This window comes from Scleropages formosus, chromosome 15, assembly GCF_900964775.1.
Source record: "Scleropages formosus chromosome 15, fSclFor1.1, whole genome shotgun sequence".
In the NCBI taxonomy this organism is placed as follows: Eukaryota; Metazoa; Chordata; class Actinopteri; order Osteoglossiformes; family Osteoglossidae; genus Scleropages; species Scleropages formosus.
In genome coordinates, this window is record NC_041820.1 from 26,235,548 (window position 1) to 26,249,643 (window position 14,096).

At 51.3% G+C, this 14,096-nt stretch overlaps 1 protein-coding gene across 1 annotated transcript; it reads right to left on the minus strand.

Moving 5' to 3' along the window:
* Positions 1-1,336: 1,336 nt before the first annotated feature.
* On the minus strand, positions 1,337-12,923 carry slc35f4 (solute carrier family 35 member F4). The gene is made up of 7 exons (XM_018764248.2): positions 12,678-12,923; positions 10,438-10,738; positions 9,693-9,912; positions 9,240-9,365; positions 8,739-8,931; positions 8,105-8,194; positions 1,337-2,333 (listed from the first exon to the last, which is right to left on the minus strand). Exons 1-7 carry the CDS (start codon positions 12,766-12,768, stop codon positions 2,092-2,094), a joined length of 1,263 nt encoding a protein of 420 aa, XP_018619764.1. The 5' UTR covers positions 12,769-12,923; the 3' UTR covers positions 1,337-2,091.
* Between the last annotated feature and the right edge of the window lie 1,173 nt (positions 12,924-14,096).

The following is a 14,096-nucleotide window of genomic DNA, read 5'->3' on the forward strand; positions in this document are numbered from 1 at the left end:
GGCACACCTGGGAACAAGTGGTTACAGTGCCATACATGTCCATTGGTCCATGGGTGGCCTGGCAGGGAGGGTTTCGCTGGTCTGTACCGCACTGCCCGTGTGTTACTACTGCCCAAACTTGTAAATGATTAACGTCCCTAAATTACATGGCTAGGTGTGCAAGGGAAATAAAATGATCACGGCTCCAGTGCTGAGACAAGCCTTTCCCGCCATTGACCGTTTTCCTTTAAATCGAAGCAAATTCCTGCAGTCGGGGCCATGTTGGGCGTCGAAACAATCAGAGCCAGCATTCAGCTTCGTACATTTAAACATGAGGCAGCTGTCGTTCGGCCCTCGCCGCCAGAATGCTTCATGAAGAGCTTAGAGAGCCTGCAAAGGGAAGCTTCAGAAGGTCTGCCAGGGCCTCAGCGCTGCCTGACAGACTGCTCCACCAATGTTTCCGGCAGCTGCCAGCATGCTGCTGTGAACAGTTTACAGTTCCATTCATTCATTTCCCAGACGCTTTCATCAAAGGAGATGTACAGTGACCACTATGTCGTATTTAGCTGACACCTTGATCCAAGGTGACTAACGGCGTTAGATACCCTGCGTTAAACTCCCTACCATCATTTACCAACAGTTACAGCACAGCGAAATAAAACACACACACTAAGGTCAACTGAGAGTCAGCAGTTCACCTCAAAGACATCTTCGAAGGGTGGGCGGAAACCAGAGCACTTGGGTGAAACCCATGTGAACGTGGGAGAACATGCAAACATCCACAGAGACTGAGTAGGGAGCACAAATGCATCCCGGTAGGCAGCCCAGGCCCTGTGGGGTACCAGCACTACCCGCTGCGCCACCGTGCCGATGCCAGGAATGGAGTGCTTGGATGAACAGAGTGACTGGGCACAGAAATGGCCTGGAAGGTTCTTTCAGATTCATTCTAAATCCACATACGCTGGCCCTTATTTAGCCACTTGCGAACCCTTCAGTTGTACACAAATCTCAACTGTGTCAGGGGCCACCTGACACACAAAAATGCCGTATTTACTCAAATATAACCTGCTCTCGCGTATATCTCGCACCCCTAATTTTACTTTACGGAAAAAAGAAATGGAAAAGTTTCGCACATAGTAAGTACAGGAGCATTGTCGCTAAAGATTCAAATATTTCGCGTGATGAAGGCGAGCGGCCGATCGCGTAAATAGCGTTGATAATTAAAATTTTAATGCATTCGTTTTAAGAAGAACGTGAGCAATTATAAATTATAACGAATACTGAGGATTTAATTCTAAACATGAATTTAATTTTTTCCGGAAAAACTTTACTTTCCGAGAATTCCGGCATTTATCTCACACCCCGATTTTTAAACTTGAATTTTGGGGAAAAAAGTACGAGTTGTATTCGAGAAAATCTGGAAATAAGCTAATTCCAGCAATTTAATGCTTCTGGCTCTGCTCTCAGTCAGCGTGTGCTTTAGAGCATGAGGACGTGTTTTCTATGGTTCTATGGCAAAATTTAAAAATAAAATTAAAAAAAAAAAAACACACTTTCAAGTGAGAGCAATTTTTTCTTTTATTACAAAAGAAAAAACGTTTTATTAAGCATGGTTTATTTCACACCCCATGATTCCTTACGTAACACTAAGAAGGAAAACCGAAAGAGTCTGTTGATATATTCATGGATGTGATCAGTTAATACAGTAAGATGGAGCCATACTGGCCCTGTGGATATTTATATTCACAGAATACAGTCCGAGGTGCAGATCCGGGAGGCCGGGGGTGCCCGCAGGCTTGGGCGGACGGCGAATGGCGTGCAAGGGTGGGCTCGGGTGCGGTCAGAAAGGCAAAAAAGGAGCATTGTGCCTCCCTGCCAGCAAAGTGAGCCATAGAGCTCCCGCACCCGGAGCTCCCTTTGGAGGGGACTGGTCGGTGGAGGAGATGGAGGGGGGTGGCGTGTCAGCTCACAGGCACCTTCGCCGCTCTTGACGCACTTCACTCAGTTCCCCCGTTCTAAAGGCGTCCGCGCAGGCCGATCGGATTGGGGGAGCGGACGCGTGAGGTCGGCGGGTCGCATGTAGACGGGTGCGGGACGGCGTGAGCGGCGGGGTCATGCCAGCGGGATGGACACGGTGCCGTTGGCGCGGCTCCGACTGCGCGTGTGCACGCTGGACTCGGTCAGCTCCTCGCCGTGCTCCTCGGGCTTCTTGTCGGCAAAGGCGGCGAGGAAGCGCAGCGTCACCGAGTCCCATTCCTCGGGTAGGAGGAGCAGCAGGAAGCCCAAGCAGATGATACAGGTGGCCGCCAGGCGCACCACACTGAAGATCACCTCGTGCTTCAGCACGTCCACTGCTGCAGAACGACATACATTTACATTTTTTTATTTAGCAGCTGCTAGTGTAGTGGTTAGGGCTGCTGCCTTTGGATACGAAGATCACCGCTTTGATCCCCGCCCTCCGGCTGTAGTACCAACGAGCACGGTACTTACCTCAAAATTACCCGGCTGTACGAATGGAATTGTGAGTAGCTTAACAGTGTAAGTTGCTTTGGAGAAAAGCATCAGTTGAATGAATAAATATAGCAGACACTCTTCTCCAAAGTGACTTCCAGTAAACTCTCTGTAGCCTATGCACTTTATTTACCGTGGTGGCTTACACTGCTAGATACACTACTTACAATGGGTCACTCATCCATACATCAGTGGAACAGACACACTCTCTCTGTGTCACTCACACACTATGGGGGAACCTCAACAGCATGTCTTTGGAGGGTGGGAGGAAACCAGAGCACCCCCAGAGGAGGAGAACATGCAAGCTCGACACAGCCTAAGTGGGGATTGAACCCATGTCCTCGGAGGCAGCGGCACTACTCGCTGTGCCAGCATGCTCCGCACAGCACTGTTATTTCCCTGACACCTCATGTTACAAACGTTCAAATGACAGTTTTGAAAATGCAAACATTTTTTTCCCTCAGGTTGTTTATTTGTTTTTAAATGCATTTTCTACATTTATCCATTTTCTAAAATTTCAGCCTGTTGCCTGTCATCATATCTGCCGTCGTCAGTTGGCGGTAAAATGTACTGCATTGTGGGGCCACATTAAGTCAAGTCGCTTTCGTCTTGCCTGTGGGTGTCGGTGATCGGTTACAAAGTGAGGAAAGCTGCGCCGGTTTAGGGCAAAAATCCGACAGCAATCAGCTTTAAACAGGACTTTGCGGAGACAAGGCCATTTTGAATAGGTTTTAATTTGAGTTACTATCTAAGTGACTAAAAACATTGAAATAAAAAGTGTAAAAAGAGTATTATTATGTCTAATTCCTCAATAAATGGGACTTTTACAGATCCTAAACTATAAATAAATTACGCAGTGAACTGTCACTATTGATTTGGAAGTTGTTGAGATGTTTTTTTTTTTAAAGTTAAATTTAAAAAATCTAATTTTATTTGGAACTAATAAAAATGAATAAATCATAGAGTTTTTCAGATTGGTTATTTTTGCAGGAAACCTCACAGAAGACAGCGTAATAAAGAGCTGATGGTGTAGCGGTTAAAGCTGTTGCTTTTAGACCCGAAGGTTGTAGGTTTCATCCCCACATCTGGCTGTAGAACCCTTAACCAGGGTCCTTACCCTAAAAAAAGTTTCAGTAACATAACCCAGCTGTATAAATGGGTAACTAATTGTAGGTAGACTAACGGTACAAGTCACTTTGGAGAAAAGCATCAGCTAAATGAATGAACGTAAATCAAAGGCTGTCGGTATTAACCTTCACTAATTGTGAATTAATGGTAAAAGCGATTGGATTTAACGACAAATTGAATTAGTAATGGTCTTCCAGTCCCAACGTTGTTCATACACTGATGACTCAGTTCATCCATCCATCCATCTTCTTCTGTTATCCGGGGGCGGGTCGCGGGGGCAGCAGTCCGAGCAGAGTCCTCCAGACTTCCCTCTCCCCGCACACCTCCTCCAGTTCCTCTGGGGAAACCCCAAGGCGTTCCCAGGCCAGCCGGGAGACATAGTCTCTCCAACGTGTCCTGGGTCTGCCCCGAGGCCTCCTCCCAGTGGGACATGCCCGGAACACCTCACCACGGAGGCGTCCAGGAGGCATCCGGAACAGATGCCCGAGCCACCTCAACTGGCTCCTCTCGATGCGGAGGAGCAGCGGCTCTACTCCAAGCTTCTCCCGGGTGACCGAGCTCCTCACCTTATCCCTAAGGGTGCGCCCAGCCACTCTGCGGAGGAAACTCATTTCTGCCGCTTGTATCCGCGATCTCATTCTTTCGGTCATGATCCAGAGCTCATGACCATAGGTGAGGATAGGAACGTAGATCGACCGGTAAATTGAGAGCTTCGCCTTGCGACTCAGCTCCCTCTTCACCACAACAGACCGGTACAATGACCGCATTACTGCGGACGCCGCACCGATCTGTCTGTCAACCTGCCGCTCCATTTTTCCCTCACTCGTGAACAAGACCCCGAGATACTTAAACTCCTCCACTTGAGGGAGCAACTCCCCCCTAACCCGGAGGGGGCAATCCACCTTTTTCCGACTGAGAACCATGGCCTCGGATTTGGAGGTGCTGATTCTCATCCCCGCCGCTTCGCACTCGGCTGCAAACCTCTCCAGTGCACGCTGTAAGTCTTGATTCGATGAAGCCAACAGGACCACATCGTCCGCAAAAAGCAGAGACGAGATCCTGCGGCCACCGAAACAGACACCCTCCGTTCCCTGGCTGCGCCTAGAAATTCTGTCCATGAAGATAATGAACAGAATCGGTGACAAAGGGCAGCCCTGGCGGAGTCCAACATGCACCGGGAACAGGTCTGACTTACTGCCGGCAATGCGAACCAAGCTCCTGCTCCGGTCATACAGGGAACGAACAGCCCGTAGCAGCGAGCCCCGAACCCCACAATCCCGAAGTACCTCCCACAGGATGCCACGAGGGACACGGTCGAATGCCTTCTCCAGGTCCACAAAACACATATGGACTGGTTGGGCAAACTCCCACGAACCCTCCAGCACCCTAGTGAGGGTATAGAGCTGGTCCAGTGTTCCACGGCCAGGGCGAAAACCACATTGCTCCTCCTGAATCCGAGGTTCGAATATCGGTCGGATTCTCCTTTCCAGTACCCTGGCATAGACTTTCCCAGGGAGGCTAAGGAGTGTGATCCCCCTGTAGTTGGAACACAATCTCCGGTCCCCCTTCTTAAAAAGAGGGACCACCACCCCGGTCTGCCAGTCCAGAGGCACCGTTTCCGAACTCCACGCGATGCTGTAGAGACGTGTCAGCCAAGACAGCCCCACAACATCCAGAGACTTGAGAAACTCGGGGCGGATCTCATCCACCCCCGGAGCCTTGCCACCGAGGAGTTTTTTGACTACCTCAGCAACTTCAGCCAGGGTAATGGACAAGTCCCCCTCCGATTCCCCAGCCTCAGCTTCCTCTACGGAAGGCGTGTCGGAGGGATTGAGGAGATCCTCAAAGTACTCCTTCCACCACCCGAGGACATCCTCAGCCGAGGTCAGCAGCGCACCACTTCCACTGTAAACAGTGTTTGTGGAACACCGCTTCCCCCCTACAAGTCGCCGGACGGTTTGCCAGAATCTCTTTGAGGCCGACCGAAAGTCTTCCTCCATGGCCTTACCGAACTCCTCCCAAGCCCGAGTTTTTGCCGCGGCGACTGCCAGAGCCGCGCTCCGTTTGGCCCGTCGGTACCTGTCAGCTGCTTCAGGAGTCCCATGAGCCAGCCAGGCCCGACAGAACTCCTTCTTCAGCTTGACGGCATCCCTTACCTCCGGTGTCCACCACCGTGTTCGGGGATTGCCGCCGCGACAGGTGCCGGAGACCTTATGGCCGCAGCTCCGAACCGCCGCCCCCGACAATGGAGGCGTGGAACATAGTCCATTCAGACTCAGTGTCTCCCACCTCCCTCGGGACCTGGTTGAAGCTCTGTCGGAGGTGGGAGTTGAAGACCTCTCTGACAGGGGCCTCCGCCAAACGTTCCCAACAGACCCTCACTATGCGTTTGGACCTGCCAGGTCTGTCCAGCTTTTTCCCCCGCCATCGAATCCAACTCACCACCAGGTGGTGATCAGTTGATAGCTCAGCCCCTCTCTTCACCCGAGTGTCCAAGACATATGGCCGAAGGTCAGAAGAAACGACTACAAAGTCGATCATCGACCTCCGACCTAGGGTGTCCTGGTGCCAAGTGCACTGATGGACACCCTTATGCATGAACATGGTGTTCGTTATGGATAAACCGTGACTAGCACAGAAATCCAATAACAACTCACCGCTCGGGTTCAGATCAGGGAGGCCGTTCCTCCCAATCACGCCCCTCCAGGTGTCATTGTCGCTACCCACGTGGGCGTTAAAGTCCAGTAGAACGACAGAGTCCCCAGTGGGAGCGCTTTCCAGCACGCCCTCCAGGGAGGGAATAGTGGAGAGTCCACCCTTGGTCAAGAAGAGTGGTTCCAGAACCCAAGCTGTGAGTAGAAGTGAGCCCGACTATATCTAGACGGTATCTCTCAACTTCCCGCACCAGCTCAGGCTCCTTCCCCGCCAGTGAGGTGACATTCCAAGTCCCAAAAACCAGAGTTGGCGCCCGGGGTTTGGGTCGGCCGGGCACTCGGCCCCGACCACCACCCAAATCACAATGCACCGGCCCCTTATGGTCTCTCCGGCAGGTGGTGAGCCCACCGAAGAGCGGCTCCACATCATGGCTTCGGGCTGAGCTTGGCCAGGCCTCGTGGGCATAGACCTGGCCACCAGGCGCTCGCATGCGAGCCCCCCCCCCAGGCCTGGCTCCAGGGTGGGGCCCCGGTGACCCCATACCAGGCGGGGTAAACGAAAGCCTTGATTTTATTTTCTTCATAAGGGGTTTTTGAACCGCACTTTGTCTCGTCTGTCATCCAGGACCTGTTTGCCATGGAAGACCCTACCAGGGGCATATAGCCCCAGGCAACATAGCTCCTGGACTCACTCAGGCACTCAAACCCCTCCACCACGGTAAGGTGGCGGTTCACGGAGGGGTGACTCAGTTCAGTCATTCCAAAAAATCTAGTTTCCAAGAAGGACTTCTATATTTCATATGCGAACTCCTATTTCAGCTAAAGTAGAGCATATAGGGTTAGGGTTCGAAGATGAGGTATATTTTAAAGAAGAATTGGCTTTGGATGGAGAACAAATTACAGGCAGTAAGTTACAAGCATTTTTTAGACAAAAAAAAAAAAAAACTAGGAAAAAATGTCAGATTTACCCATGTTATTTAGCCACCAGAATAAAATTTACACAAAAGACCACAGAATTGACTTTAATCTACTAGAATTTAGATTTTTTTTTTCATATTTTTGCAATGGAGTGGCATCCTGCCCAGTGTGTTACCCTGAGAATCTGGGATAGACTCTGGGCCACTGTGACCATGCAGTAGTGCAAGCAGTTATTGATAATGAGTGAGTGAATCAGTGAATCAGTGAGTGAGTGATATTTTTTGGAGCCAACAATCAGAATTTGCAAATGCATGGAAATCTGAAAAATGGTATTTTTCCTATCACGCTGAAGCCTTTGCATTTTCTTCCGATGAGTGAAAAGTAGAAGAAACTCTGAGATTTAAATACATCGAAAGTCATAATTTAAGAGGAATATAGAGTATATGAGGGGGAAGAGCAGTTCTTTAGGACCAGCGCTCATCGTGGCTGAGCAATCAGCCGAAGGGGAAGCCGGCTCCGTCTCTGCGGTCTTGAGGCACCGACAAGCACCGTTGACCCACTGACCTTGATATGGCCTGCTCTAAGCACGCAGCCTGGTAAAGGGGATAAAACTCCTTGAGCCGGCACTTAATGTCACCGTAGCAACCCGATCCTTCCCCCTCTAGAGGATGGCAGCTGTGCTGCTGGAGGCACGTTGGCAGTTCTCTTCGACTAGACAGAGGCAGGGCTGCTGCATTATCGTTGTGCAGGTTCTGTGATTTGGGAGCCTAAATGCTGAACTCTGGGGTGACCAACCCTGTCCGCACACACACACACACACACACACGCGCACACACACACGCACACACCATGTGTGGTCAAGCCCGAGTGGAAACAGGCACTCTCGACTGTGCAGGGACCTTAAACGGACACACCTGCGTTGCCAGGTACGCTGAGCAGCGTCCCGATGGAAATGAGGATAGGGTAGGTGAGCACCACACCCACGTTGACCAGGATGTTGAATACTGTGGAAGAGAGAGCAGACGTTAGCAGGACCACATCATCCCTTCCGCCCAGACTCCCGCGTCCTGACCGGGTTTCTCGCATCTCGTCAGCCCGGCCTTTCCGCTCTCAGCCGATCGCATACAGGTACCAGGCGATCGATCGGCCTCCGCGAATCCACAGAGATGCCCCGCAGCCTTTTTCTCAGGCTATGTCGCCGAGCCAGAGAGCTGCACGTACCAGGGACATCCCTGCACTGATGTGAGATGGACAGCTGTAGCGGAGCTGGGGGCGTTCAAGCGCATTTGTCACAACGTGAGCAGCGGTAAATTTCGTGGTAAAGCACTTGAAAGCGAGGCCTGGACTTGGTGAAGAATGAGGGTGGCTGCGATGCGGCTCGGTATGATCGGGGCTGTTTTGAGTGGCTGTACCTTCAGTTTGAAGGATCATAACAGCGCGGTGACAGCAGAGACATCGCAATGACACCGCATTTCCCTTGCGAATGAAGGCCCGTCCCTGTGTGGATGTGGTGGACATGGGATTTGAGAGACGCTCTGAGGAACCCACCCAGCCAGAGGCCCGCCACCCCACACAGGTACCCCCAGGGCAGCGAGGACAGCGAGCCCCAGTGCTCCACCTTGGTGAAGTAGAGGACCAGAGGCACGCAGGAGATGAAGACCAGGTTGAAGAAACCCAGCGTGGAGAAGAAGTGCGCCGCTTCACCCAGATTACCACTGCCCAGGAACATCTTGAACAGCACCTGGGCAAAGGACAGGGGTTTGACACGGCACGCCGAGCTGCCGCGGATTTAACGTGCAGCCACTCAGACTCCGTCCTTCTGCACGTTTCGCTGTTTAGACAGAAACTTAAAACACACGTGACCCCGACGAAGGGTCTCACGGAGTCGGGCCACCTACCCTCTTGGGTCGCCATGGCGACCGCGTCCATTTCCATCACGTCAAGGACTTAGAAGTGAGTTTCTTTCTTCATTCGATCCCCTAACCCTCCGGGAAGCCTGGGGTGCAATAACGTTTGAAACTGCCGAGATCACGCAGAGGGCAAACGTACCTTGTAGAGGGCGGAGGTGGACGCCGAGCCCACAGCCAAAGCCACGCCTATGATAGAGTCCCCGTGGAAACCATCTGCGTATGCCATCATGACGATGCCCGTGATGGCCATGATGGCTGCCACTATCTGTGTGAGGAGGCAGCAAGGAGGAGCGTGAGTTCGGGATGGGATTTGAACTCCTTCAGGGCTGTAAGATGGCCCAGTTTTCACTCTAGTTCAACTCAATTGCTGCAATGCACTTTGGAGAGAAACTGACATCACTTGGTGTCCGTATGATATGGTCATTTGGAACTGGTTGCTAACAAGGTAACCCCTTCCTTAGATAGTCACCCAAATTTCTCCTTCACCAAAATGACCCGAAGATTTAAGCATCTGTATATCACCCAGCTCTCCACGTAGCCTCACTGAACCCCATAGCATCACGCTCCTTTATGCCGATGGGACCCGACTGACCCGCACACCCATAAAGCGGTCCTTCAGGACAATCCAGGACAGCAGGAACACAAAGGCCTTGTGGCAACAGTAGAGGGCCGAGACATCGGTAGCAGTCAGCTTGCGCAGGGCCAGCAGGTACAGGTAGTTGGTGAGGGTCCACAGGATGGAGAAGGGGGCTGTGCGCTTTATAAAGAGCTTGAGGGTCAGGCCCTCCTCGCCAAAAATTCGACTGCACTCCCTGCAGGTGACGAGGACGTAAAGAGGTGTAAATATTCCGAGTGGACAACTTGACATGGACAAAATATTTACTTGGGACAACATCTCGTCGCATTCACACACACACACACAGACATACACACTTGCTAAAGCTGCTTGTCACGAGCCGGAGCCTAACCCGGCATCGCAGGGTTGGAGGGGGAGTGGACACACCATGGACGGGACACCAGTCCATTGCAAGGCACCCCCACGTGGGGTTTGAACCCCAGACCCACCAGAGAGCAGGACCAGGCCAAACCCGCTGCGCCACCGTGCCCCCTTGCTTGTTGCATTCAATATGCCCTATTAGTATGTATGACCGGAGCCACTATCCAAACAGCATGGCCATTTACATAACGACGACTGCGAGAAACAAGATGTGCAGGTTGAAATAAAACACTGTCATCGTGCATGTCTTAACAACAGTACACTGGAGCGGCTTTTATAAAAAGCAGGGTAAAAGCAGCGCAGAAACAACTGCACGGAGGGACTGGGAGCCGTCACACACCTGAATTTCTGAATCGGCGACTGCTTCTCCCGCGTGGTGACCAGGTGACCCGAGTAGTAGAGTGGGAAGAAGAGGATGTTCCAGTTGGTGCTGAACCAGGTGACGAAAAAGGGACAGGAGAAGGACTGGAAGGTGAGCTGGACCACCTGCGTGGTGCCCACCCAGGATGAGGAGATGAACAGGACCACCAGCAGGCCGCTCAGCACCTTCAGCACGGCGCCGGCGCAGGACTGACACAGCGTGCGCCCCCGACTGACCTCGCTGGCCGCTGTGTCCCCGTGGGACTCTGAGCCCTCCTCTCCTGTAGGGGGCGACACAGCAACACGGCAGGGAAACTGATGACAAGTTTACCGGGAGCTTTCTGGGATAAGGGGGGACATGTGACTTGTGATAATAGGTTGGAAACCCCAGGAGAATGTGACCTTGGGTGTGTGCAAAGTGTCAGTCAGTCAATCAATCAATCAATTAATCAATCACCGATCAATCAATATTCATTAATTAATAACGTTGTTCTCAGTTGGTGTTTTTGACAAGAACAGTTTTGTGGAAGTACCTTGCTTGCTCAGGGTACTACAGCTATACATGGAAGTAATGCTTTATGGAACAACCTTCAGATTATAAGAGCACGATGCACCCAGCGCATATGAATTTTACGCCGATCTTTTCCGTGTGTTTCTTCTGCGCAACCTGTTTGTCCGCAACTGACGGGGTCACCGGTGTTGCTGTATGTTAAAAAGACCATGCTTCACACTGCTGCAAAGTAACAATACTTTGTTGTTTCTTTTTTTTTTTTAATTTTGCATCATTTATTATCTATCATTATGATTATTTATAAAATTTCTCATTTCTCTATTTTGTATTATTCACCATGTGGTTTATTTATGCCTTTTCATTTTGATCCCATTATATGCACGCCTCACGAAATGGTTATTTCATGAGGTGCAAAAATAAGCGAAGCCCAAGTGGTGCTGGTTAAACCGAATAGGTCAGTAGAATCAGGTGTGTAAATCACAGTCATTCACTCACACACTTATTTCCTGAACCGCTTGTCCCATACAGGGTCGCGGAGAACCGGAGCCTAACCCGGCAACACAGGGCGTAAGGCTGGAGGGGGAGGGGACACACCCAGGACAGGACACCACTCCATCACAAGGCACCCCAAGCAGGATTCGAACCCCCCACCCACTGGAGAGCAGGACCCGGTCCAACCCACTGCACCACCCTCACAGGCATTCATTTACTTTATAAGTTTAAGATTTAACTTTTAGATTTTCTAAGTTAATTTTAATGTTTTATACAAGAATAAGGGGGGCGTGGTGGAGCAGTGGGTTGGACCGGGTCCTGCTTTCCGGTGGGTCTGGGGTTTGAGTCCCACTTGGGGTGCCTTGCGACGGACTGGCGTCCCGTCCTGGGTGTGTCCCCTCCCCCTCCAGCCTTACGCCCTGTGTTACCGGGTTAGGCTCCGGTTCCCCGCGACCCCACATGGGACAAGCGGTTCAGAAAATGTGTGTGTATATAAGAATAACATCGATCTGCATAGGGTTCACATACTTTCAAGTGGTGCTGTGAATTATTGATATGCCTTTTCTTTATCTTGGTGTGTATCACACAGCCTGCTGTAGAAGGTTCCAGAAAGCAAGAATTGTTACTGGCAAATTCTTCCTAGCGGGGTTGGATGACGGAGACCTTTTTCTGTGGGTACAAGTAGATCAGCGACTTTCCGCTGTATGCAAAGGGTGTATTTGGGATGGATAATAAATGATTTGAAAGCATAATTGTTCCAAAATATGCTTGAACAATTTTGCCGGGTTCTAGGTGGAAGGAACACAATGGATCTGTAGGGGCATTTGTGTTTGAGCGCTTGGGTCGCACCGGCTCACGCCGGACGCCGCTGCTCTGGGAAAGCCTGTCGGGCCGCTGTGGGATGTGCGCTGGAACATGACTCTGCGTCGCGGGACCTGTCATTGTCACCTGCTGACAGCAGCACAGAGGCCCGCTTGAAGGGCGCGATCCGGCTGCCCCCGAGTCCTGTTTACTCAGCTGACAGGGTCATACCGGTAGCTGCTAACATGCAGGGTTAACGGAGGCAGCAGCGCCACGCTGTGACATAGCACCGATCTGGACCCCGTGTCGCACCGTGAGCATCCCAGCATCACTGGGGCCAGGGATTCAACCATATGCCAAAGGACCTTTAAAAGTGGCTCATAGTTCCCAGTTACGGTGTGCAAAATCTACTGTACCTGGGCAGATTAGCGGCACAGCAGGTAGCGCTGGTGCCTCACAGTGCCTGGTCAAATCTCTCAATCCCGACTCGTTGCGTGCAGTTTTCATGCCCTCAGGGAGTTTGTCTGGCTTTCTTCCAGGTGCTCTGGTTTCCTTCCCCAGTGGCAGTCGCTCTCGGTTGCCTTTCGTGTGTGAGATTGCACTGCAGTGGACTGGCACCTTGTCCAGGGTGCACCCAGTCCCACACCCTATGCTTCCAGGATAGGCTCTGGCCCCACTGCTACCCTGCACTGGACAAGCAAGTAACGATAATGAATGGATGATGATGATGATGATCTGTTGCACATTTAGATTTTTTTGTTCATTACTTTTTTCACTTTTATTCAGTTAGCTGCCACTTTCCTACAAAGCAGCTTTTAGTTTTAAGGTACATACAATTTTTTACCCATTCATACGGCTGGGTCTTTTTTAACGGCGGCACGGTGGCACAGCGAGTAGTACAGGGTGGCACGAGAGGACGTGGGTTCGATCCTCGCTCAGTCTGTGTGGAGTTTGCGTGTTCTCTCCGTGTGTGCATGGGTTTCCTCCGGGTGCTCTGGTTTCCTCCCACCGTCCAAAGACATGCTATACAGGTTCACCCATACTGTGTGAGTGACAGAGAGAGAGTGTGTTCCACTGATGTATGGATGAGTGACCCATTGTAAGTAGTGTATCTGGCAATGTAAGTCACCGCGGTGAATAAGGTGTGTTGGCTGATTACACTACATAGAGTTCATTGGAAGTAGCTTTGGAGAAAAGTGTCTGTTAAATAAATGTAAAGTATTACGGTAAAGTATTAGGCTTATTTGTCCTTCTGCCTGTTAGATCATCTAGAGTGTGTGTGTTTTCTGCAATGTGTCTCTGGGTAACTGCTGCACACAGAGCCCCCCTGAGCGAACACCCCGCGTGGGGCCCGCCGCTCTCCAGGCCGAGCGCTCTGGTTTCGCACCGCAGCAATCGCTGTCGTCCTCATTCATCCCGGGAGTTCTGCAGCACACGCGAGGAGCGGTGTTGTATCGGAGAGGCGGGTCGGCACATCTAATGGAAATCGCGGTTGCCGGGGGCTTTGCGCACACCTGGGGGCAGTTTCCGGAGGACCCAGATCCATTACGCTTCCACGGCGCTTCCAGCATGATCAATTTACACAAGAGCAGGAATAAAAAATGATGTGGGCTGGTCCAGGACTCTGGATCAGCACCCCCCCCCCCGCCAGCACACAGCATCACCTCATGGCTTTCGGAGCATTCCGGTAGTCCTGACTGCCACCCACTCCTCCAAGCTGAAACTGATCCTGCATGGTGGGTGAAGAAATACCCCTGGGTGACAACAAGCCCCACTTAGCTCAGCGATGCCCTAAGGAATGAATCTAACTCTGTGCTTAACTGAGAAATTTCCAC